General features: G+C 41.8%; 1 protein-coding gene across 1 annotated transcript; it reads left to right on the top strand.

The window, feature by feature from the left end:
* On the top strand, positions 1-24,723 carry WDR48 (WD repeat domain 48). The gene is made up of 19 exons (XM_063303315.1): positions 1-149; positions 5,570-5,710; positions 7,871-7,949; positions 8,457-8,539; positions 8,634-8,763; positions 9,412-9,500; positions 10,789-10,890; positions 11,540-11,764; positions 12,725-12,799; positions 13,132-13,234; positions 15,079-15,176; positions 16,437-16,544; positions 17,600-17,696; positions 18,760-18,855; positions 19,728-19,833; positions 21,606-21,693; positions 22,722-22,798; positions 22,906-23,098; positions 24,256-24,723. Exons 1-19 carry the CDS (start codon positions 102-104, stop codon positions 24,349-24,351), a joined length of 2,034 nt encoding a protein of 677 aa, XP_063159385.1. The 5' UTR covers positions 1-101; the 3' UTR covers positions 24,352-24,723.
* The last annotated feature ends 1,171 nt before the right edge of the window (positions 24,724-25,894 follow it).

Genomic DNA, 25,894 nt, shown 5'->3' with positions numbered 1-25,894 from the left:
TTTTAAAGAAGGGGACGCAGCAGTCCCCGCCTCTAGAGGTGGGACTTCCGGGCCGGTTTCAGCTTCCCCTCGGACATGACGACAGAGTGTCAACATGTAAGATGGCGGCCCATCACCGACAGAATACGGCGGGGCGGCGGAAAGTGCAGGTGACGGAGGCGAAAGCGGCCCTTGGTCGGGAGGGAAGCTGAAGGGAGGGCCGGGGCGGCGCGTGAGGATCGTCGAGGCCGAGCTACACTGGGCGAGGCGACGAATGAGCGAGCGGCGTGGTGGCTCGGCGGGAAGAGCAGGGGGCGAAGGGCGGGGTGGCCCCGATTGCAGCCAGGCTTCTTCACCTCGTCTCCCTCACGTGGGGGGCTTCGCCTAGCATCCTCTCTCGGCCCTGTGGCCGGGGATTATGGGACTTGCCCCACCCAGATCCGCCGGGTGTCCCGTTGGGGGAGGTTGAAGGCTGCTCGGCGTTTTGCGCTGCTTGGAGGCGTGACGTTTTCTACCGTGTCGTGTTGCCGAGCGATGAGAGATGGAGTGTGGCTTTTTTTTTTAACCTGACAAATCACCCTCCCCCGCCCCAAGCTGTAAAAAAAAAAAAAAAAGCAGCTCCAAAGCCCTTTTACATCTGAATTGGCTGGGCCATTTCGCTGCCCAGAGTCCATTGGAGTTGGGCGGCTAATAAATTCAAATAAATAAGTAAATAATAATGATAATAATTTCACAGGTCTAATATAATATGAGAGATGGGGTGGGCCGGGGAGGAAGTTCCAGGTCAGGACTGTGGAGGCCTTGGTTGAAATCTCCCTTCTGCTGTGAAACTCAGTGAGGGACCTGGTGCTCTTCTGCTTTTTAGCTTAGCCTAACTTAAAGTAAAGGTAAAGGTTTCCCTTGACATTATGTCCAGTTGTGTCCGACTCTAGGGGCCGGTGCTCATCTCTGTTTCAAAGCCGAAGAGCCGGCGTTTGTCCGAAGACACTTCTGTGGTCATGTGGCCGGCATGACTAAAAAGTGGAATATTGATAAGGTCTCTCCACCTGCAGTCTTGAGTCCTGCTGTTTTGGTTTACTACATTGTGTTTTAGTGAGTTGAGAACTTTCCTCTGCTAAACAATAGCCAAAGCGTAATCCCTTTGAAATCTACAGCAGGATGTGATTAACTTGGAATAGGTTTCTCTCTGTGTTTGGTCTCATTTTGATCAGGTCACTATTAATGACAAAGTTCAGGTACTCTACCTCTCCATTCCTGGAGGCACTATCCTAAGCCATTCGCAATACTTTTAAGTGATTATGTCCTAGAGCTTTACAGTATCTGTGGTCAGCTTTTTCAATTCCCCATCCTTTTCCTATTCTCTCAAAATCATGTCCTGTTGCTTTTCTGTCTGGGAAGGGTAGAAAGTATAGCTTGCCTTCTGCTGCAGCTTAATGTGTTTCTCTTGCCAGTTTTGAGTATAACTGTTCCTTGAAAAGTGGAGTACATTTGGATAAGTATTGTTTACCTGGATCCTCTGAAAGCTGCAGGTTAAAAACCAGAAGATCAGGAGAACTGATAGCAATCTATTAGTTATATAGCAGGTGGATTAGAGCTCCCACAGATGTGCATATAATTGTAATTCTCAGATTTTGGAGCTTTAGGCTTTTCTTTCATTCTGGCTTTCCAAACTGGGAGACCTTTAATGTTTTCTTATTTACGTCACTGCCTAGAGGACGAGCGGAACAAATGCTAATAGAAATATTGCCAAAAGTAGGGTCATTAATCAGTGGAATTACTCAATTGGATAAGGCAGATTAGGCATTCAAGTCCAACCCCATGATCATTGTAGGAATTAAATTGAAGTGTTTCTGATGAAGAATCAGAGAGGAGGTGTCAGCATGCTTGAGGAAATGCCTGTGTTTGCAGAGTACAGCAAACATATTTTTCAAAAAAAAACTTGAAGTAGTTTTCTCCCCAGACACCCTAGAGAGGACAGCCTAATGACTCTAGAATATGGCTATTTGTTGAAGAAAAAAACCTAGTTGAGTGGAATACAAATGAATGGAAGTGCTTCTATTTTGTGGTGAAAATGTATTGCAGGGGTAATAAAGTAGGTGTAAAAATTGTAAAAACTGCATTATTGTATTATGCCCTATTTGGGAGTGCCCTCAGAGTTTCTAGATACTGAACTAGTTCATTGGACAGAATGTGTTACTCCAGTTCTTGTGCATATCCATGAGCTTTCTGTCTCCACAACGACTCTTTTGGACATGCTAGTTCTTTTAAATTGCACAAAGCCATAAAGCCTGTGTCTCTGATAGCTTCACTGTCAAATGGAAGCTTGGCTCTTCAGTGATTCTTTTGTAGCAGATGCTGAGGTGACAGGGCTAAGCAGGGAATGGCCTGGTTAATATTTGGGTGGAGATGGGCATTTGGGAAAGTCAGGAGTGTAGGCTAAAATGTGAAGTGGAAAAAATCCTGGAAGAAGGCAAAGATTCTTTGGTATTATGCTAAGAAACCTACAGTACAAGCAAAGGTCTGTGTAAGCTACAGGAATATGACTGCCATAGACGCTTCTTAACCTTACTTACTTTGATAGGACTATGCGAGATAAATAAGGAGGATTCCCAGTGGCTTCTGCTAGACACTGCAAAGGGGAGGGGAGGAGGGAGAAAAGGCAAGAAGAGTTTCTTTCCATCTCGAAATTGTATCCCATGTGAGAATAAATTTAAGGTAGCAGTCAGTTGTCCTACGCCTTAAGGTTTGCAGTAGAGAATAAACTTCTCCAGACTTCTGTGTGTCTGAGTGAAGATTCTGTCTTTCCTTTGGGGCTGCCTCTGGATGAGAGGAGTTTTTCCCACATGTGCTGGCTGACTAAGATAAGGAATTACAGGAATCCTTTCCTCCAGAGCTCTTTGAACTACTGTAGTTAGTAAGTAAAAATTATTTACAGTTAGAGACCAGCATTTCAAAGTACCTCAAAACATGTATGTCATGTTCATCGTTCCAATGTTCTGAATACATCGTAACGTTTCGCATGTCACTTTCCTGATACGTGTTTGCAGAGTGGAGATTTCCAGCCGTGCCAGGCTGTAATCTCCTTCCTGTAACTGTGGAATGTATGTTTGGGTTATGGAATGTCTTCAAGGTTACTTTCTCAGGCCGATGTGGGCAACCGTTGCTAACACCGGGGAGGGGGTGGTTGCTAAGCGGGAGCGGGGGGCGGAACTGGGTTTGAAGCGAGGGTTTTTAGTTTGTATCTGGCGCGCTTTTGCTCATTCTCAGCTTTCTTTGTATTTGCACACTATTCTTCCAATAAATCAGTTTTCATTAAGAACCTGCTTGTGAGGCTGAGTATGTCAGAATAGGCAATCGTTACATGTATAATACATGGCTAATGGTATTTTAGCATGAAAGTGATCTGTCACATCCTAATTAAACCCAGAGTTTCCTGACAACCATCAAAATGAATGCAATTTTGCAACGTATTTGGAAATTCTGGAGGATTGTCCTGTAATAAGAGTATATTCTCTTCCATAAAGCAGCCTAAGTGATTAACAAGAAGGGAGGATATTAATCCTAAGAACCATGTACGGTTTAATGTAGCTTCCCCTACACTCTCTGTGCAAGGGCAGAAGGGGAAGTTGCCACTCCAGCACGGCTGATGATAGGCATTAAGCCTAGCAGGTGTAAATGTCCTTTTGCAAAGAACAGAGATTTATACATATCCCCTTTTTACACCTGCTGGAGGACTTGGAGGAAGGCTACTGGGAGTGAGGCATCAGTAGGCTAGTCAGCACTTTGAAGCCTCTGCTTGTGTCTACTTCCTGCTTGCATTTCTCTGAGAGAATCCATTGCTCCCCGAAGCTGTTGATAATGCAGGATGCATTTAGAACACTCTACTAATAACCCTAAAATGATCATGTGGCTTTGAGATCTCTTTTCAGTAGCTAGAAAATTTCATCTTGCTGATGATTTTTCTCATCAGCCAGCTATTTTGTTGTTGTTCTCAGACACTTACGCTGGAAGAAATGGGACTAATAGCCTCTCCGTAATATGTAATATACTGTTGTGGTCATAATTATATCTACAAAACAAAATAGCCACATCCATCTATCAGGTCGCAGATTTAAGAAATCGGGTGAAATTGTGAAATATCTCCTATTTCTTTTGGTCATCATAGATGTTAATGAACTCAGTGCTGTCATTATGTACTAAGGCCACACTGTCCCCACACAGGGGGACTGTGTCTGTAGTCTGGGAATGGGACAAGAATCCTAATATTTGTAGAAGTGGCTTTAAAAAAAAATTACAGGAGTTCTCTAAAGCCCAGTGTGAACTGAAATTTCTTCATGAACAAGGAATGCTATAGTTTGGAAACTAGCATGAAAACATGGATGATAAGAGGGGTGAGATGGAGCATCTAGGAACAGACCCTCTATGTCACAGGGTTTTTTTTTCCAGAGATCATACACCCATAACAATGTGAGAAGTGCAGGTTAGAAAAATGCACCTGGCCGCGAAAGCTCTTGGAGGTTCTGTTTCAAGCAGGTGAAGGTTCTCCCAGCATTGAACCATCTGCGGATCATGCAGGCTTGATGAAATACCATGGGCCTTTTTATTTAGAATAAAATTGGCTTGGGGACTTATTATAGATGCATAGCCTGGAAGGTGCATCTTAATTATAGTTCCTGCTGGTGTACGGCAGTCCTGGGTTATGACCGAGATCCATTCCTAAGTCTGTCTTTAAGTCAGATTTGTAGATAGGTCGGAACAGGTACATACAGTTATTATTTAGCATTAGTCAGACAAATATTTGTCTTAGTATATAGTAGATATTTTACCTTTATCTTGAAGTAGGCATCAAGGGAGGTTTGTACAGAGTTTTTATTTTTCTTGCCATAGACAGCCTTGTAGCAGCTGAGGCCCTCTGTAACTGTATGGTAAACTTTGGTGAACCTCTCTATATTAGGATCTGGCTCCTCTAACTTTGCCATCCCTGTTTCAATGAGATGAAAGGCTTCAGCTAACTTTTTCTTCAAAAACTTTTTGGTTTTAGAGTTTTTAGGTCTCTATCTTCTTCCTCAGATGCTATCATCTGCTGCTCTGATCGCTTTATTATTTTCACTTTATTTTCAATCATGATCGTTTTCCTTTTCTTTGATGCATCACCAACTCTTGTACTGACTAATCTAGATTTTAAAAAATGAAACAAGCCCAAGTTACAAAACAAAACTCCAGCTTCAGTGTTTGGAATTATCTGGAACACTTGAAACAATACAGCTTGAAATGGCCAGATTTCACTTTGTTGGCCTAATAGAGTTTGAATTGTAGAGTCAACAGCCTAGGAACATTTTGTTCCCCAGCTGGACCAGGCGGAAAAGATTCAGCATGATCGAAGGGGAGTGGAACATTCCCAAATTATCTGGAATGCTCCATTCCTGAATTGGTGAGTTTTGTACGTTCCCAATATGAGACATCAGTTGTTTAGGAATTCATTTTTTAAAAATGAAAGGGAGGTATTGTTGAGCATGAATAGTTTGAACAGAATGATGCTTCTGCTTAACCTTCCTTAATGCTTCTGTTGGATTTATGTCAAATATTTTAGGTCTCTTATGTAATTAGAGATGAAGTGGAGAAATACAATCGCAATGGGGTAAATGCACTGCAGCTGGATCCAGCGTTGAACAGACTTTTTACCGCTGGTCGAGATTCCATCATCAGGATATGGAGTGTAAACCAACACAAGGTAAACTAGGCATGGAATGCACTTTACAAATACATGTTCTTGCTGTTAGACATACAGTCAAATTAGCTAGTGAAAATTGTTTACATCAATAAAGAATAGGTTTTGGGTTGTATTTGCAAGTATTGCAAACTCTTTCTCTTCTCTTGAGTATTTTTTTAGTTTAAAGGCTTCTCAGATTTTCAGCTGTCTGGTCTAGAAAAAAAATGGCAAATTTCAGTCTGGGGATGTGAGCTAACCACGATTAAATCATAACTTAGCTTAAACCCACTCAGTAAGGCTAACCTAACTTGGGTTGAAACAAAATAAGATTGTATGTCCTCCCCTTTTCAGCCAGATTTGGCTCCCACTAATAATCCTCTGACGTGGATGGTATGTGAACATCTCTTCTGTTACTTTGTACTTAGACAGCCTATTCAGAAAGGGTAGAGCTAGAAAAAGCTGCAGATGGACCATGGGGCTGACTGATAGTAAAGATACAGATTATCTAGACCCCTTCCAGTCAGGTTTCAGGCCAGGATATGGGACAGAGACTGCATTGGTCGCACTTTTGGATGATCTCTGGCGGGAGTGGGATGGAGGGAGTGACTCCATCCTGGCTCTTCTTGACCTCTCAGTGGCTTTCAATACCATCGACCATGGTATCCTTTTCGGTCGGCTCAGAGAGCTGGGGGTGGGTGGTGTAGTTTTACGCTGGTTCACCTCCTTCCTCCATGGCCAGTCCCATTCGGCGGTGATAGGAGATGAGAGATCTGACCCTCGACCCCTCTTGTGTGGGGTCCCGCAGGGTTCAATTCTCTCCCCTCTCCTATTTAACATCTGCATGAAACCACTGGGTGAGATCATCCATCACCACGGGATGAGGTATCACCAACATGCTGAGGATGCTCAATTGTACATCTCCATCCCGAGTGAGGTAAGTGATGTGGTGGCTGCCCTCCCTCAGTGCCTGGGGGCTGTGTGGGTCTGGATGGGGAACAACAGGCTTCGGCTGAACCCTGGTAAGATGGAGTGGCTGTGGGTTGACAGTTTCTCTGTATCCGGGAAGTTATCATCCTTAGTTCTGGATGGGGTTGCACTGCCCCATTCAGACCGGTGTGTAACTTGGGGGTCCTTCTGGACTCACAACTCCTGCTCAAAGAGCAGGTGGCAGCCGTGGCCAGAAGGGCCTTTGCGCAACTCCGTGTTGTGCGCCAGTTACGCCCTTTCCTGGATCGAGATGCCCTCTGAACAGTCACTCATGCTCTGGTCGTCTCCCATATAGATTGTTGCAACGCGCTCTACATGGGGCTACCCTTGAAGAGTATTCGGAAGCTTCAGCTGGTCCAGAATGCGGCCACGTGGGCAGTTATTGGCGCCCCAAGATCGGCACATGTGACACCACTGCTGCGCAAGCTGCACTGGGTGCCAGTTTGCTTCTGGGTCCAATTCAAGGTGTTGGTTATGACCTTTAAAGCCCTACATGGCATGGGGCCAGGCTACCTGAGGGACCATCTCATCCCCTTAACACTGACCCACCCCACCCGGTCATGCAGAGAGGGCATATTGGCGGGGTCCAGGAGGCGGGCCTTCTCTGCAGTGGCACCCGCCCTCTGGAACATTCTGCCCCCGGAGGTGAGGTAGGCCCCCTTGCTCCTGGCCTTCTGGAAGAACTTGAAAACCTGGTTCTGCCACCTCGCCTGGGGTGGAAGGGGCAACAGTTCTTCTTGGGGGTGGCTAGCACCGTAGATCTCTCCCCAACTAATACTGTCTTCGCCCCTTGGATTTTGTATCTATTTTATTCTTATTTATTGGTTTGTTATATTGTAATTTGTATTTTTATGTTCTTAATTGTTGATTTTACTGTAAACCACCCAGAGTCCCCCTTTTGTGGGGAGATGGGCGGTAATAGAAATTTAATTAATAAATAAATAACCAACCAACCAACCAACCACTTGCCAGGAACAGTTCTTCAAATAATCACAATTCTGTATTTACCTGGATAAATATGTAGCTGAAATAATTAATATAATAGGACTGGATCCTGAACTTGTTGGCAATTGATACAGTGCCTGCTAACATAGTAGTTCTGAAATACAGATGGAGCTGTCTCTTGTCATAACTGTCTCAAGAGAAGCCTTTATGACACCGGATTGGAACTCAAAATATTGTTTTTAATTCCAGCAAGACCCCTATATAGCATCTATGGAGCATCATACAGACTGGGTGAACGATATTGTGCTTTGTTGCAATGGTAAAACTTGTGAGTAACCTTTTGAATACTATACGATGCAATAGGATAGTGTGTGTCAGTTATCTTAGTGCTTGGTATTGCATAATCTTCTGCCCTGCATTCAGAGGTCCTGCTTAAATTTATAGCGGTCCTATAAAATTCCAGTTAACATATGATCTTCAATAAACTTCTTCACAAACATACCGGAAGCCATTTTCAAGTGATATACTAGAGAAATAAAGCTGCAAAAACATTTTAAAATAACAATGCTGCCCAGTGGCATAAAGCACCGGAAAATAAAATACCGGTTGAAACAGGAATCTCTGAAACAACAGCAGTGTTTCCCTGATTTTAGCAACACTGAAGGGAAAAAATAAGGTGTTGAATTCCTCTAGAGATAGAGTTCCAAAGTTGTGCTTCCATTAATTAGCTCTTGTATGTGTTTCCGACCTCACCATAGTGATTTTGTGTTTTAATGGTAAACAGATTTCTTTTGTTACTTGCCATCAAGACAAACAGTCCGTTTTATCTTTATAGTGATATCGGCTTCATCTGATACTACTGTTAAAGTATGGAACGCACATAAGGGGTTTTGCATGTCCACCCTAAGAACCCACAAGGTAAAGCAGAAAAATACAGTAAGTCAGACTTGTGGCGCTATATCAGAATCCTGGTGCTTAGCTCTATTTGTCACATTTCTCTATTTTGCTTTAGGATTACGTAAAAGCTTTGGCCTACGCAAAAGACAAAGAATTGGTAGCATCTGCTGGGCTGGACAGACAGATATTCCTCTGGGATGTAAATACACTGACTGCGCTGACTGCCTCAAATAACACAGTCACAAGTAAGTGTCCAGAAGTAACCCATGCTGGTTTGTGTAAGACATGCTATGATTGTCAGATAATTCATCTAAAATGCAAATGCAGGAGTCTCTTTTAGGAGTGATCTTGTGTCCTTCAGAAAAGGGCAGCAAGAAGGCCTCTGTCCTGAATCCCTAAAAACTGACAGAGCCTTGGAGCAATACGTCTTTACATGTAAAACCATTTCCCCCTTGCTATCATCTTGAGTGATAGCACAGTTACCCCTTGGTGTTTCTGGGGAAGAGCTGCTATTCCTTCGAAAGTCTGATTGACTGCCATTCTCTTTGAAGAGAATAAAAAGATAGTATTAGATTGGCATCTTACGTGTGTGATATAAGACTGGAGTTCCACGGGTTCTGGTGGTCATATAAGTGCAACACTACCACATTCTAATATAGACTGGATTTTTTCTACCCAGAAGGATACCTTGGAGTTCAAATACAATGAACAGCATTGTTGAAGAATCCCTTCTGTAAGCAGTTTCTAAATCCTAAATGTTCTAAAAACTGTATATATACAGGCTGCTGTATCTGTTTTCTTGCTGTTAAATGTGTTATTTCAAGTTTGCATTTTTTTTCCTCCAACCTCCTAAAGTGCTTTATCTCAAAGGATGTTGTATTTGTGTCCAATAGCTTCTTCCCTTAGTGGGAACAAAGACTCAATCTACAGTCTTGCTATGAATCAGATGGGAACAGTAATTGTATCCGGGTCCACTGAAAAGGTAAGCGCGATTTAGACATCCTATCCCCACAGGATGAAATGGGTTGCTGAAATGATTGCTAATGGAGACAGCTACGGAACAAATTCAGGAGCTCTGCTGTCCAGTAGAAAGGGAAAAATCATCAATCTGTATGCCAGAGGTGGGTGGTTGTAGAATCTCCCAGTCTAACCCTGTTGATCTGCTGTTTCCGTTGGACTTCCTTGAATACATTCTCTTTCCATTTTGGCTAGCAGAGTAAGTGAGAGAAACTATAATGAACTCTCCCCAGGCCTGCGCACCTACGTTCCCATGTTACCAGGAAAAGAATTTATAAAGGAGCAGATAATTTCAGTATAAGGATTCCGAGTTTATAGTTTCAGAGTGGTGGCAGCAAGATTTTAAACTGTATTCCTTAAATAAACTTAAGTTTAGGCAATTTCTGAACAGATAATCCTGGTCTTGCCACGCCCATGCTGTGCAAGGACTGCATTTCACTCAGTCAAATAGACCATTGATCTGGTCCATCAGGGTTTTTATCGCAACCAGATGCATTGTAATGAAAGAGGGTATCCTATCTGCCAGTGTTACTGCTTTTCATCCAGATGTATTCGAGCAATGTAACTGTTGTGAGGAGAGGCCATAGCTCAGCAATAGAGAGGTGTTTTGTATGCTGAGGGCATCAGCTCATTCCCTCAAAACTCCAGGTAGAGCTGGAGAAAAAGGACTGTGATGTTGACAGGCTGGACTACATGGTCTACTTCACTGTTTCCCAATCTCAGCAACTTTGAGATGTGTGGACTTCAACTCCCAGAATTCCCCAGCTGGTTGGGAAATTCTGAGAGTTGAAGTCCACACCTTAAAGTTGCTGAGTTTGGGAAACCCTGGTCTAATAATTTGCTTTAGTATGGTACAGTTTCATAACTTGTTATATGTAAGTAACAAAGGTTATTCTAGAATTCTTGTCCTTCGTAAGTTCTTGCTTTCTCCTTGTCACCTCAGTCTCCCCACCAAACAGGGCATCATTATACTAATGTATATGTAGTGGATTTGGTTGGGTGAGAGATGTGTAGGTATATAAAAGGACAGCAAAGAACCATTTACTTTAAAAAAAAATTCAGGATGACAGCTCTCCAAACATTGTTTTTCTAAAAGATCTAACATTTAAACATTTTAATATAGGTAGCGTCTCATAGCTTTAACATTAATATGAATGGCTTTTGAAAACCTAATTTCAAGCAAAGTAAGAATATATGAGTTTAATACCTTTACTTCGGAAGTGGTACTAATTTCTGAAGTTTTCTTCTGACAGGTTTTAAGGGTATGGGACCCAAGAACCTGTGCAAAGCTTATGAAACTCAAGGGACACACAGACAACGTTAAAGCTTTGCTATTGAACAGAGATGGTACACAGGTATGTTTTTAATATAATACTTACATCAATTCTTTGACTGCCATGTGATATTTTCTCCATCTAATTAGGGCTACTTCAATAACACAGTTCCAGTTTGTTAGATAAAAATTACATTTCAGTACACCCATATTTCTTAAACCTTACTGTGCGAATATCCTGAATTGAATTTAGTACTGTAACACTAAAGTATATGAGTATTTTTTACAGAGTCAAGAAACAGAACTGATACTTTAAGTCAAGTGTGACGCCTGGATGGGTCAAGCCCAGATGGGTATTTCACTTGAATGACAAAACTGATACAGTAAATGTAGCTTTTAACCATTTAGTTGAAATACAGTAGACTCTCAGTTAACCGGCACCCATGGGGATTGGTAGATGCTGCTGGTTGCTTGAGAGTTACTATTAAACCCTAATACCCACTAGATGGCAGCAGAGAGATACAGATTTTTTTTTGCCGGTTGCTTGAGAGTGACGGTTTTTTTCCGGTTCGATTTTTATGCTGGTTGCTTGAGTTCCAGTTAACTGAGAGTCTACTGTACCAAAAAGCACTGCTGTTTGATTGTTAGTCAAAAGATTGTTCTTGTCAGTGGCTTTGTGGTTAAAACTGTGTACTGTGTGTAACATTGTTTAACTTTCATTCTTGTGACAGTGTCTTTCTGGCAGTTCTGATGGAACCATCCGACTCTGGTCACTTGGTCAGCAGAGGTGCATAGCTACCTACAGAGTCCATGATGAAGGTGTATGGGCACTTCAGGTCAATGAAGCCTTCACTCATGTTTATTCAGGTGGAAGAGACCGAAAGATATACTGTACAGATTTACGAAATCCTGATATCCGTGTGCTTATTTGTGAAGAAAAGGCACCGGTTCTTAAGGTAATATTTTTTTAAAATCTTGCTGGCTCTTAGAGAATTGACCATCTTTTCATTCAGTTGCATGCTTTTGACTGCCCTGATGATTGTTGGAGAAATGCATAATGTAATTTTACCCTCCTCACTGTTGTATCTGGGTTGTATCTGTACTCACTTATATGTGGCCTTAGTATTAATGAAACAAGTCCCAAAGCCTTTAAAGGATTACCAGTGGGGACAAGTGACTATTCTCCCTTTGATGCTGGGAATATGTGACATCTGTAATATGTGACATCTGTTGACTTCTCCTACTTGCCACATAAATCCCTTCTTCAGGATCTTGCATGTTTTTAATACAATGCATCTTGAATCTCTCTCACACCAGAGAGAATGGAACATGGCTGTTTCTGTATCATGTCTGGTGAAATCCAAGGTTGCAACTTTGCTAACATGCAGCTGCTCTCTTTTCTGAAGAATTGCTAGGAAAGGATAACTGCAGATTGCTCTACCATGGGTTCTGTAATTGGCTAATTGATGGGAACCTTTCATGGTGCACAGTTCACAGCTTACTTTTTGTAGCATTTGGCTGAGATTGGCAGATAACAGTTAGGACAGATTCATATAGTAATTGGATGAAAGAATTCCAGGGAATACCTGGGCTTTAGGCTAGGAAGGAAAGTCCTGCAAGAAGGCAATGGCAAAATAGGTCCATGTCCTTGCCAAGAAGACTACATGGATACGCCCAAGTAGACACCATAAGTCAGATTCATCTTGAATAATCTTTACCTTTTAGGGCAGTTTTCCTCTGGTGCATAAGGGGGAAGAACTTCCTGTGAAAAGAACAAAAAGCTAAGTTACAGGCTTCCTGGTCTTTTGAAGAAGGAGCGGGTCTAAATTTGCTCTGGGTTTCTCTGCATCATATCTAAAGGAAATGCTTTTGATAAGTGTTCCATTCTAAGTTTTTGATTTTTATTTCTCATTTAGATGGAACTGGATCGATCGGCTGATCCTCCTCCAGCATTGTGGGTTGCAACAACTAAGTCGTCTGTGAATAAATGGGTATGAAGTATATTGCGTTAAAGATTGACTGACTGACTGACTGAGTGATTTAATTTGCATCTTGATTTATCATACCCTCCAGTGGCAGAATGCTGTTGGAATGTCCATAAACTCTCAGGAAAAATGTTAGTGAGTTGGGGCTGAAAATAATTGGGTTCCCTCTGATTATTCTTTCTGAACAAATTATATGTTTTCATAGGGTTTGTTTGGGGGGCAGATTGGCCTGTGAGTCCCAGGTAAATTAAATTCCTTGTAGGAATGGAAAAAATAGAAACGATGCTCCTACTGGATAATTTACATAAAGTGTACTCCCACCCCACTTTCTTTTTTAGACTTTGAAAGGAATTCACAACTTTAGAGCATCGGGTGACTATGACAACGACTGTTCCAACCCAATCACACCCCTGTGTACACAACCGGATCAGGTTATCAAAGGTGAGGCGGTTAACTGGAACGTTTTTTCAAACTGTTAATTTAGAGCTGGCAGTGATACAGATAAATAATCCAGGTAGTCCTCACTTAACAATCACAATTAGCGAAGTGCTCATTAAGTACATGTGACCTGATTTTATGACCTTTTTTGTGGCAGTTAAGCAAATCACTGCAAGTGTTAAGCGAACCACATGGCTGTTAAGCGAATTACGTGGTTCCCCATTGATTTTGCTTGCCAGAAGCTGGCCAAGAAAGTCAAAAATCACGATCAAATGCCCACGGGACACTGTGACGGTCATGAATGTGAACTGGTTGTCAAGTGCCCAAGTTGTGGTCACATTACCGCGGAGACACTGTGACAGTGGTAAGTGTGAGGACTGGTCATGAGTTGTTTTTTTCAGCACTGTTGAAAGTCCGAACTGTCACTAAATGAATGGTTGTTAAGCGAGGACTACCTGTGTATGATCCAAAATTAGTTTGTATATCATTTTGGGCAGTGTGATGTCCTGTGCCCTTTGTTATGTAAAATCATGGTTGGTTGTAGAGGAGTATGGAGATAGCCTTGAAGAAGGAATTCAACAGCTGTTAAGTAAACACTAGTTTAGCCCTGGAAGGGAAGATGGAATGAGAAAGAATCTCAAGGTTGCCCCGCCTTGACTCTGTTTGGTATAAGAAGGGGAAGAGAGAATCTCTCTCAAGCTTTCAAGATTCTTTTATTATACCCTTCACTAGGGGTTCCCTGGGAGATCACGATGTATTTTAAAAATTATTTTAAATTTGGGCAACTTCACCGTAAAGAGATAAGTTTCATCCTTTGTTTTCAGTTTAAGGACACTATCAATGCATCCATACAGGCCTACCCATGAAACAAATATAATAATTTGGTAACTTCTGGCCTCTATTAGAGCCTAAATGTGCAGGGGTGTAATGGTTGCCTAATCCCAAATACTCAGTCTCACAAGCCCGGGCTTAAAGATAACTGATTTATTAAAGGAATAGTATGCAAATACAGAGAAAGCTGAGAATGAGCAAAAGTGCGCCAAATACAAACTTAAAAGCCTTGCCTTCAATCCAGTCCCGCCCCGAGCGCCCGTTAGCAACCACCCCCTCCCAGGTGCTAGCAACCGTTACATCTGCCTGGGAAAGCAACCTTGAACAGAGTCGCAAACCCAAACATACATTCCAAAGTAGCAAAATAAAGAACACAGCAATAATGGAAAATACCAGCAAGCGTTCAAGCATGTAAGACACGGATTAACGGTTTGACGTGTGAAACGTTACGATGTTAACAGAACATTGAAATGGTGAACATGACAAGGGGTTCCCTGAGGTCTGAAAGGTATTTCAAGGGTTCCTCCAGGGTCAAAAGGTTGAGAAAGGCTGGTCTGGAGCAGTAAAGAGGAGTTCCGGTAGCCTGTGTGGAATCTGTTTTCTGACCTGGGCTGCCTTGAAGGGTTGACACTGGGATTAAGTAACCAAAAATGGGTAGCTGGCAAAATAAAGATGCTCCGTTCCACAGCTCTTTGAGATAATGATTGGAAAGCTTTTAGCCAGATCTGTCTTATAATGACTATATAAAAATAAGTTTTGTTTTCCTTTTTAAATGGAAAAAAATCAGGAATCTCGACTATATATAGCATATCAAATGGTGCAAAAAAAAAAACACACCTTGAAACAACCTCACCGTGTCTTCTTCCTGTGATACCAGAACATTACAGGGAATGTAAGATGAAAATGTAGGTTGCATTCTGAGTTTTTCTTACTGGGAAATGCCATGTTTTATGTGTGTTTTCTGTCTGTTAAATTAGCATGGATTACGTAACTCATTTTTGTGGCCTCCTTCCCAGGGGGTGCTAGCATTATTCAGTGCCACATTCTCAATGACAAGCGACATATACTAACCAAAGACACAAACAACAACGTGGCATACTGGGATGTATTGAAGGTCAGTGAAACTAGTAGTTTAAATGTATGTGATTTGGGTATTTAAAAATCTTCTCCTTTCCCTGTTCTTTTCCCTGTAATCCTTTAGGACATAAACCCAGTGGCACTATCTGTCTGATGGAGGGTGGGGAGCCTGTGATGTATTAAACCACCAGTCTTGCCCCTTGTCATTCTTAATTAGATTTCTTTTTTTATAAGAATTTTATTAAGTTTCAAACAAAGATAAAAGCCATAGAAAAACAAACTACAAAGAAAAAGAAAAAACTAAAAAAATGTGGAAACACAAGAGAAAATTTTAAAAAAAAATTACAAGAAGTGGTGACTTCTGACTTTTAACATTTACAACAATTTTCCATAATCAATCCCTTACCAATAAAGTATTTCTATAAATCATTCCATTGGCACATTATGAAAATCACTAAATACAGTTGCTCCATCCCCTTATATTAAAAGAAAAAGAAGATAGATAGACAGACAGACAGACACCTAATCAACTTCCCCCTCAAAGGTAACATTTAATTATTTCTTTCCTACTATTGTTCTTTACATTCCTGTCTACTATAATTAAGATCAAACTGAAAAACATATAAATTGTCTACCATTATACTTGATAATATAACAATTTTAATAATCTTAATCATGTCAAACCCAAAACCAGACATTATTTTTTATTATACCTTAATAATCTTAATCCAAATCATTAAAAATAAATGAAATCAACCAAACCATGAAAGCAATCCAGATAAATATTCTTAAACCCTTATCCCACTTCAAAATAAACCAGAGCATTTACATATCCCCACAATGCACAGAGCTTTTTTCTTAAGGAAATCAAACAGCCCAACTGCCCCCCCTCAAAAACTTTGACTTCTCTCTTAATTACATTTCTTAAGAAGCAGCCATTTCCAGATCTAAGCATTAATCCTTTGCTTAAATGGTATTGTTATAGTCTTTAAAAAGCTTGACCATGCCGTTGCTTTTGCTCCCGTCCCCTCCACCACCAAGCATGGCTCTTACCTGTAACAGTTGATCAAGCAATTTGCTATAGCTGATCAGTTTCTTGAGAAAGATCCCTGGTGAGGCCCTTTCTTTATTTACAGTGAGCTGTCATAGAGCTGCTTTCAGTTTTGTGAACCGTTTGAGTGATCTAAATAGAAAATTAGCCAACTTTGAGAGAGCTGTTAGGTTGGTTGGGGGTGAATTAATATTTTATATCAGCATATGGCAATCTACACAGTTTGTTTGGCTTTCTCATATGTAGGCATGTAAAGTAGAAGACCTTGGGAAAATGGACTTTGAAGAAGAAATTAAGAAAAGATTTAAAATGGTGTATGTACCCAACTGGTTTTCAGTAGACTTAAAGACTGGGGTAAGGCACATATATATTTTTTTATAACAATAGCATTTGACATGACATGATGCTTTGTTGTTTAACTATACTTAACCAGTTCTTCTAGAGCTCAGGGTAATAGTCATGGTTCCCCTTCCCATATTCTGACAATGTCCCATGAGGTTAAAATAAGACATGAGAGCTAGTTTGGTCTAGTGGTTAAGGCTCCAGGCTAGAAACCAGGAGACTGAGAATTCTAGTCCCACCTCAGGCATGAAAGCCGGCTGGGTGACCTTGGGCCAGTCCCTCTCTCTCAGCCCAAGAGCCAATCAGGCGTGGTAGGAGAGTTCTAGTCCCGCCTGAGGCACAAAAGCCGGCTGGGTGACCTTGGGCCTGTCACTCTCTCTCAGCCCAACTCACCTCACAGGGTTGTTGTGAGGAAAATAGGAGGAGGAAGGCATATTAGCTATGTTGGCCTCCTTGAGTTATTTGTAAAAATAATAAAGGAGGGATAGAAAATAAATTAAAAAAAAATAAAGCTTAGGTTGTGTAACACAATGAGTGTACTAAATGGGAATGAGTACAGGTAATAAAACCTGTGTCTCAGACTCCTCCTATTGCAAATTGTGCAATTTTTTGAACTCAAAACATATTAAGGGAACACATGTGGAGCATGAAGCAGAATAGATAAAAGAAAAAAAATACTTAATTTGCCTTATTTCCTAGCTCTTCTGGGGTCTTTTGCAATATCACATGTATCAGAACAAGAAAAATCACTTTGATACTTTCAGCTAAATATCAATTTTAATTCAATTTTTTTTCCTCTTTTTCGTGTACTAATTTATACCAAGACCTGCTTTTCCTTGGATGTTAGTGAAACAGGGAAATCTAGCAGCAAACACACAAATCTTATTCTGTATCCTATTGAGATGAATACAGATGTGCATGTAATGATGAAATTACTGACATTGTTATTTGCTTATAATTGCAGTCTAATCAAATGTGGTTATCAGGGTTTTCTGTGCTTTGAATGCCAGTAAAACAGTTTCGTTCTGATGCATTTCAAGTCCCACCCAATGGTCTTTTTTTGGCAGATGTTGACTATTACTTTAGACGAAAGTGACTGCTTCGCAGCTTGGGTCTCAGCCAAAGATGCTGGGTTTAGCAGTCCAGATGGATCTGACCCAAAACGTGAGTGTGTTGTCTTAATAGCACAGAAAGGCAAATTTTCTTAAACACGTGGCCGCAGAAATACTATGAACATACCTGATCTTCTCTTTTCAAGTGCTTGAAAGAGAATTTTCTGAATTCAGACTTCCTGCTTGTGTTGGCTCATTAGACTGGAATTGCTCAATTGGTCAGTTGATCCACAACTCATCACAGTTTTCAAGAGTCAGTCTCTGAACTGGAAACAGACTTGATGGCTTGTTTGTTTTGCACAGTTTTGCATAGTTTGGAGTAGGCTTAGATGCCAAACCTACTTCAGATGCCAGCAAAGGCTTGGAGATGCCAAGTAGTTGGATGCTTCAGTAACTATTCTGTGGGACAGCAGGCCTGCTTTTGAAAAATCCCAGAAGTATTTATCTCTTTATTTCTTTATTTATAAATTTATTTATAAATTTATTCACCGCCCATCTCCCCTTCACGGGGGGACTCTGGGCAGCTTACAATAAAACAAGATTAAAATTCGAAACCATTCTAAGTATGATAATAAAATAAAATAAAATAGAAATATAATAGAATCTAAATGGCTAAAAGATTTTAATCAGTCAGTGAGTGTAATAGGCCCCTCAAAATCACTTTAGGGCACTAGCCATCCCCAGGTATAACTATTCCCCCTCCCATTCCAAGCCTGCTGCCAGAACCAGGCCTTTAATCTTTTTGAAAGTCCGGGAGCGAGGGGGCCTGTCTCACCTCTGGGAGAACAATGTTCCAAAGGGCGGGAGCTACAGCAGAGAAGGCCCGCTTCCGAGACCCCGCTAGATGGAATTCTTTTATGGATGGGGTCCATAACATGCCCCCCCTGCATGACCAGATGGGGCAGGTCAATGTAGTAGGGATGAGACAGTCCCTCAGATGTCCTGGTCCCATGCCATGTAGGGCTTTAAGTTGATACCACTGAGGCGGAGTGCATCCTTCAACAAACACCATGTTCATGGATCTTTGTTTAAGCATCTTGTGACCAATAGCAGTACCACCCTGGATATAAATAATTAGTAATGCTTTTTTGTTTCCTTTGTATCCCAATATACAGTGAACCTTGGGGGGCTTTTGCTGCAGGCTCTCTTAGAATACTGGCCTAGGACCCACATCAATCCCATGGATGAAGAGGAAAATGAGATGAATCATGGTGAGCACTTCTTTCTGCCCCGAGGGACTACTAGATTTCTGGTCCATATCTCAAGTTGGCATTTGGTAAACACTTCCTGAATTTACAGAAAACACTGAAGTATTATTTTAAAGAATAACCCATGTGGATCAGTGCCTGTTCTTCCTGAATTCCTGAGATAGTTAGAAGGTTAAACACATCACCTGGACTGGCTTTTGTGGATTCTGCAGGACAGCATCATCTAGGGCAGTGTTTCTTAAACGTTTTGCTCTCGGGACCCCTTCCCACTTTTAAAAATTATAGAGGACCCCAAAAGAGCTTTCGTTTGTGTAGGTTATATTTATCGATATTTACCATGTTAAAGATTAAAAATGAAGCATTCGTACAATATTTATTAAATCATGTAAAAATAACAATATTAAACCCATTACATATTAATGTATTTTTCATGAAAAAAACCTGTATTTTTTAACCAAAATAATAACGAGAAGAGTAACATTGGTTTACATTTTTGCAAGTTCTTTCAGTATCTGGCAAATAATTTTGTTTTCATGGACCCCTGAGAGGGCCTTGGGGGACCCCCAGGGGTTCTAGGACCACACTTTTAGATCTAGAGGGTTTAATCTTTCCTGCTCCAGTTTGTGCTTCTTGCACTGCAAATAGTAGAAAAAAACTCTCACAGTTACCCACAGGAGTTTACTGTCCACCGTGATCCGCATCCAGATCCGAGGAGGGGGTGTCCTAGATTAGCTTACAAATTCACTGAAATCAGGCTCAGTTTGGGATTGTTAAAATTAGATTTCAATGCAATGATAAGTCACACCTTGTCTTGAATTCAGTTATTGTATGGTCTTAATAATACATTTCTTTTTCTTTTACCCATCTGGGAACAGTGAATGGTGAACAGGAGAACAGACTACAAAAAGGAAATGGATACTTCCAAGTGCCACCACACACACCAGTTATTTTTGGGGAAGCTGGAGGGCGCACTTTGTTTAGGTACAGGAATTCTGGCAAAGAAGCGCGAGAGTGGGTGGTCGTGTGGGGAGCAGCTTTTTCAACAAGCCATTAGCATTGTGGCTGATGGCAGTCTTTGGTAGACAGCATAGTCACGTGGCAAAGTGACCTGCACACTGGTCAGACTTTGATACAGCTCCTGCCTCTATCATGTGGCCCTAAGCAAGCCCTGGAAATAAGAGATACCACGACACACACACACACACACTTATTTACGTACTTACTGGTTGGATTTATAGCCCACCTTTCCTCCAGGAGTTCAAGGCAGCATTTATTCATTCATTCGTTCGTTCGTTTGTTCGTTCGTTTATTATCCCACCTTTATTATTTTTATAAATAACTCAAGGTGGGGAACATACTTAATACACCGTCCTCCTCCTCTTTTCCCCACAACAGCAACCCTGCGAGGTGGGTTGGGCTGAGAGCGCGCGACTGGCCCAAGGTCACCCAGCCGGCTTTCATGCCTAAGGTGGGACTAGAACTCTCCTACCATGCCTGATTGGCTCTTGGGCTGAGAGAGAGGGACTGGCCCAAGGTCCCCCAGCCAGCTTTCATGCCTGAGGCGGGACTAGAACTCTCCTACCACGCCTGATTGGCTCTTGGGCTGAGAGAGAGGGACTGGCCCAAGGTCCCCCAGCCAGCTTTCATGCCCAGGGCGGGACTAGAACTCACTGTCTCCTGGTTTCTAGCCCGTTGCCTTAACCACTAGGCCAAACTGGTTCTATGTCTCCTTCCTCCACCCACCCCTCACCTCCACCCACAGTAATTGTGAGAGATTGGTTGGGATGGGAGAGAACAACCTAGTGACCTATATAGTATTTTAACCACCATATATATTTATTAAGTACTCTCAATTCATTGACCTAAATACATTCAAAAGTCATCCCTCTCCAACAGCATGTCCTCCCTGTGTACTGGCACTACAGACACAGGTTGCACAGCCTAGTTTTTATACATCTGGGGGTACCCTAATAGATAAGATGATGCAAAGTAGTATTATTTTTTAAATGCAAGCAAGGTAGTAAAGGCCAGTCTGCATATCTTGTTGGCATGTTTTACTTACATGGCAAAGAAGCAAGCCATAATGATTTTGTGAACTCCCTGATCCTCTCTCTTAAGGAAGGATTTTTTTTAATTAAAATTCTGTTCTCAGTGTTATTCCAAAGTGCATACCTTTAATAGGAGGCCAAGAATTGGCCCATCACTTCAGTCTTTAGGTAGGTTTTTTTTCCTAGCTTTTAGGAACAGAGACATTTAGCAGAAATCCAGGCTGCTATTTTTCATTCATTCATTCATTCATTCATTCATTCATTCATTCATTCATTCATTCATTCAATTTCCCTGCCGCCCATCTCGTGTACGACGACTCATAAACTCTTTCCACCTGTTGATATTTATTGGGGAAGACTCGAGTGTTGCTGAATCTGATCAGATGTCCACCTCGTCCTGCACTGTGTCACACAATGGCCAAGAGATCGCTCCAGGAGGACCAGGAGCTAGAAGTGAATTCCTTGGGATCCTTCTCAGTTTTCAGCAAAGTTTCTGTTCAGTTCTCAGTTTTCACAAAAGCAGGAAGCCTAAATTGTTCCGAGGCATAATTTGAATGCAGGCTAGGTGCCCTAACTGCATTTAGACTTTAATTGTATTGTCATTTTCTGTTGCATGTCCTTATATACTTAAATTTTTGAGCAGTCCCCCCCTCCCCCGATCCTTCAGTGTACCTAACTCCACCTTTCCAATCTCTTCCCATACAGGTTGCTATGCCGCGATTCTGGTGGGGAAACGGAATCCATGCTCCTTAGCGAAACTGTGCCACAATGGGTAATTGATATCACTGTGGATGTAAGTGTGCTGAGAAAGCAAGAGATAGTCTGGAATAGCTTTATTTTCTTTCTGAAAATGTTGATTGCGGAGGATGTTAATTACGTGCCAGATGCCGTTATAATGAAACGAGATAAATATTCTGCTCTTCTCCAGCCTTTTGGGGACTCTGTTTCCCACAATTGCCATTAGCCATTCTCCGTGGAGCTAAAAGAACTGAAGCCTATTAAATTGTCTCCCTCTGTTATAAATGGATACTGAGATGTGATTAACCCAAAAATTTCTGAAACCTTAAAGATCTCACACCTGGTTATTTTAATGGGGTTTAATTTCCTTTGATTCTGTGATGAAGAAGGGACCTTTTAAAATGAACCATGGTTTCTAACAAACTTACTATGAATACAATTTTAAATATACAGTATGCCTCTTAGGGTTACTTAATATCTAGCAGGGAGGTGCAAAATTTATCAGAGCAGAAATTCTGGAGAATTTCTTTCTGGACTATGTTAGCCTACTCCAGGACAGTTCAGCAGTTTCTGGACGTTAATACTCCAAGCCATCTTTGAAGGATTTGCTTCTGGGAACCATCCTGGAACAGCATGGACTACAGGTTATGTTCTGGAATTCTCCAGAATGTTCCTTTGCTGAATCAGTGAATTTGGACATCCCAAAGAGCTTGTTTGGTAACACACTGTGTAACTGTTAATCAAGAAATTTCCCAATAACCGTTTCCCACACCCACCCCAGAGAAATGCTTGAAAATCCCGGGAGAATGTTTGACGTTCCTGGAATTTGAGGAAGATATTGTGACCAGAAGGGGAAGTTGGAGATCAAGATAGCCCAGCCTCAGTTCTTCTGCCTAAGCCGGTTGTAATTTAGCTGCTAGCAGAATACAGGCCAGAAACCGTATGAGATGTGTTCTGATACAGATCAGATATGTTTTGTATGTATCAGATATGTTCTGATTCCCATTATATCTGAACTACGTAAGATGTTCGTATAAGACTGAAAGAACATGGAATGATTTCTGCTTTTGTTTGATTTTGCAGAAAAATATGCCAAAATTCAATAAAATTCCTTTCTACCTCCAACCTCATTCCTCTTCAGGAGCAAAAACATTAAAAAAGTAAGTATTATGCAAAGAATAAAAACGCTTCCAAGGGCGCGGAAAACTGAGCTCAGTTCTGTCCAGCTCAGCCCCAAAGCTCATCCCTGCATCTGCTTTGTCCCTAGGGACCGGCTCTCAGCCAGTGACATGCTGCAAGTTCGGAAGGTGATGGAGCACGTGTACGAAAAGATAATAAACCTCGACAACGAGTCTCAGACCACTAGCTCTTCCAATAACGAGAAAGCCGGGGAACAAGAAAAAGAAGAAGACATTGCAGTTCTAGCGGAAGAGAAGATTGAACTCTTGTGTCAAGACCAGGTATGCGGCTCTGAGCTCCTTGCAGAAGGAGAAGGCCTGGGTGGGACTTTTCCTTTTTTTTTAATCCGTTCGATTGTGTCCGATTCTCAGAGACCGCCTGGACCAGTCCCTGCCGTTTTCTTGGCAAGGTTTTTCAGAAGTGGTTTGCCATTGCCTGCTTCCTAGGGCTGAGAGGGAGTGGCTGGCCCAAGGTCACCCAGCTGGCTTTGTGCCTAAGGCGGATCTAGAATTCACAGTCTTCTGGCTCCTAGCCTGGTCCCTTAGCCGCTATATCAGACCGGCTCTCAGGTGGGATACAGAAAGTCTGAATGTTCCAAACATTATACCGTACAGCAGAGAGAGAAAAGCTGTGTGGTCTGGAGTTTTGTAACTTGCCTCTTATGCTGCAGAGGGTTTGAACACTGATTCAGCAGCTGCTCCCAAATGGTTCTCCCTTGCCCCAAAGGATGAAAAATATTCCATTATCTCTAAGCCTTAGCCATTTGAAGACGCTGGCTGGGGAATTCTGGGAGTTGAAGTCCACTCTTCTTAAAACGGCCAAGGTTGAAAAGCACTGCATTAAATGACAGGGCCTCTCCTCATCTCCTGCTGCGCAGTAGCCTGCCTCAACCATTAAGTGGATGGATATGACTTCGAATGCACTGTCTGGCATCTTTTCTGGAAACTTTATTTTTTTTCTAGGATCGGTGGATAAGGAGAGAGTCTTCTGTGCAGTGCAGTATGCAGGGCAAAATTTCCCTGGGCAACAAGCGAGGCATGGAAAAACCGCACTGCTTTCTCCACAGAGGGCTCTCCTTGAGAAGGGAACAAGTCCAGCCACCCGATATCACTGATCTGGGGACAGTTTCAGGTTTATGCTTCTAGTGCACACGGGAGTTACTTATTTTGGGTGTGGTTCTGAGGCTTACATCGGCTCAGTATTTCTCAACCTTGGCGACTTTAAGATATGTGGACTTCAACTCCCAGAATTCCCCAGCTAGGCTGGGGAATTCTGGGAGTTGCAGTCCATATATCTTAAAGTCGCCAAGGTTGAGAAACACTGCATTAGCTTTTGGAAGAGAAAGTTGCAGGCTTCCAACAAAGTTAAGAACAAGGAGTGTACTTCTTCAGCTGGGGTATATTTGCCCCTAAATCTAAATTATTATCTTACATGACAGGTTTTGGATCCAAATATGGACCTTCGAACTGTCAAGCATTTCATATGGAAAAGCGGGGGTGACCTGACTCTTCACTACCGACAGAAGTCAACGTGAGCCAAGTGGTGGACCCAACTGGTTATTAATTGATTTGAGCTTCCTGTGCTGGTTCCAGCTGTAGTACTCTAGAACCCTAAATGCTAAGATCTGACACTTTTAATGCCTCTGCGCAGACAGAATCTACTTGAATTGAAGTGACTAATAAATCTGTAACATAGATGAAGTCTGTATGACATAAACTCAAGGTTGTCCATAGCAAAGTCAAGCAAGGATGACACAAGAAGCCCTTGACTGGTTCAGAGACAAGGTGACCCAGTGCAGATATCTGTGCGGTTCTCTTTTCATTTATTTCCAAGATTATCATCCTTCATTCACTCAAGCTTGATACGAAAACTTTTTCAGTCCTGCTGCTAACTCATTCTCAGATTTTTTTTTTTTTTAAAAACCCTGCATGTACTGTACTTTGCTAATACATTCCATATAGTAAATTTCGACCACTTTGCTAGATAAATCTACTTCCTGTGCAACAGGTTGCTCTTTGAACAGTCTCTGTAGTCTAGGCTGGAGAGGCTACTGTCCTTAAACTTGCTGATGATTCTCTTTCATCTGTGATTTTTTTTTCTAAGAAAACATTTTGATACTGACTAGCTATCAGTAAACCGTGTTATTACAGGGTCAGTTCAATGGTGTGAGCATCATGATGAATTTGTTCAGAATATTTTAACTAGACTTCAAGACCTAACAAGTCCTATAAGGTGACATCCTGGTTCAATTCCATAGGATTATGTTCTACATTTGACAGCAAACTTGATCTGTGTGATAGCAAAAAAAAGCTTTCCTCAAATTATTTTATATGCATTTTTGAGTATTTTTGTTGATGTTGTAAGCTGTACACACCTTGGCTTTTTTTTTGGGGGGGGGGCACTGTTTCTAAAAATATTTGACAGCTCTTTCATATCCTCATTGTAGTCTTGTAGAAACTTAATTTATTACAAAAGGTGGAACGGAACCCAATAGCTAGGCAAGAAAAATTGAATTTCGGTTTTAACTGAAACAGAAGCATCCCGATAACGTCACAGAGTTCTGATTTGAAACAGAAGCACAAAGACCTTTTTAAAAACACACTAATAAACCTGGATTCTTCCTTCCTTCCCTCTCCCTGATCTTCCTTCCTTCCTTCCTTCCTTCCTTCCTTCCTTCCTTCCTTCCTTCCTTCCTTCCTTCCTTCCTTCCTTCCTTCCTTCCTTCCTTCCTTCCTTCCTTCCTTCCTTCCTTCCTTCCTTCCTTCCTTCCTTCCTTCCTTCCTTCCTTCCTTCCTTCCTTCCTTCCTTCCTTCCTTCCTTCCTTCCTTCCTTCCTTCCTTCCTTCCTTCCTTCCTGATGTGCGCTGGATATAGACCACAGCTGGTAAGACACAGTAGGGACTGTTTTTGCAGCGGAGGAGCTGCTTGTACAATCACCATCTAAGCAGAGGAAGAGGAAATGGGCATTTGATCTAGCGGTCCGGTTGGGAATGGACAGGAGTTATACCAACCAGTAAAGAAAAGATGCTATAGGATGTTTTATTGACTAATAATATGCCTTTTGAGTTATCCAGCTGT

This window comes from Candoia aspera, chromosome 4 (genome assembly GCF_035149785.1).
Source record: "Candoia aspera isolate rCanAsp1 chromosome 4, rCanAsp1.hap2, whole genome shotgun sequence".
NCBI classification, from domain to species: domain Eukaryota; kingdom Metazoa; phylum Chordata; class Lepidosauria; order Squamata; family Boidae; genus Candoia; species Candoia aspera.
The sequence above is the reverse complement of the archived record's forward strand: the minus strand, read 5'-3'. Positions and strand labels throughout refer to the sequence as shown.

Bases quoted from the DNA above. Each gene is read 5' to 3' on its own strand.
- WDR48 (XM_063303315.1), top strand. From the start codon at position 102: ATGGCGGCCCATCACCGACAGAATACGGCGGGGCGGCGGAAAGTGCAG. The intron at 9,501-10,788 runs GTAAGCGCGATT...TTCTTCTGACAG, and splicing joins TATCCGGGTCCACTGAAAAG to GTTTTAAGGGTATGGGACCC. The intron at 10,891-11,539 runs GTATGTTTTTAA...TTCTTGTGACAG, and splicing joins TGAACAGAGATGGTACACAG to TGTCTTTCTGGCAGTTCTGA.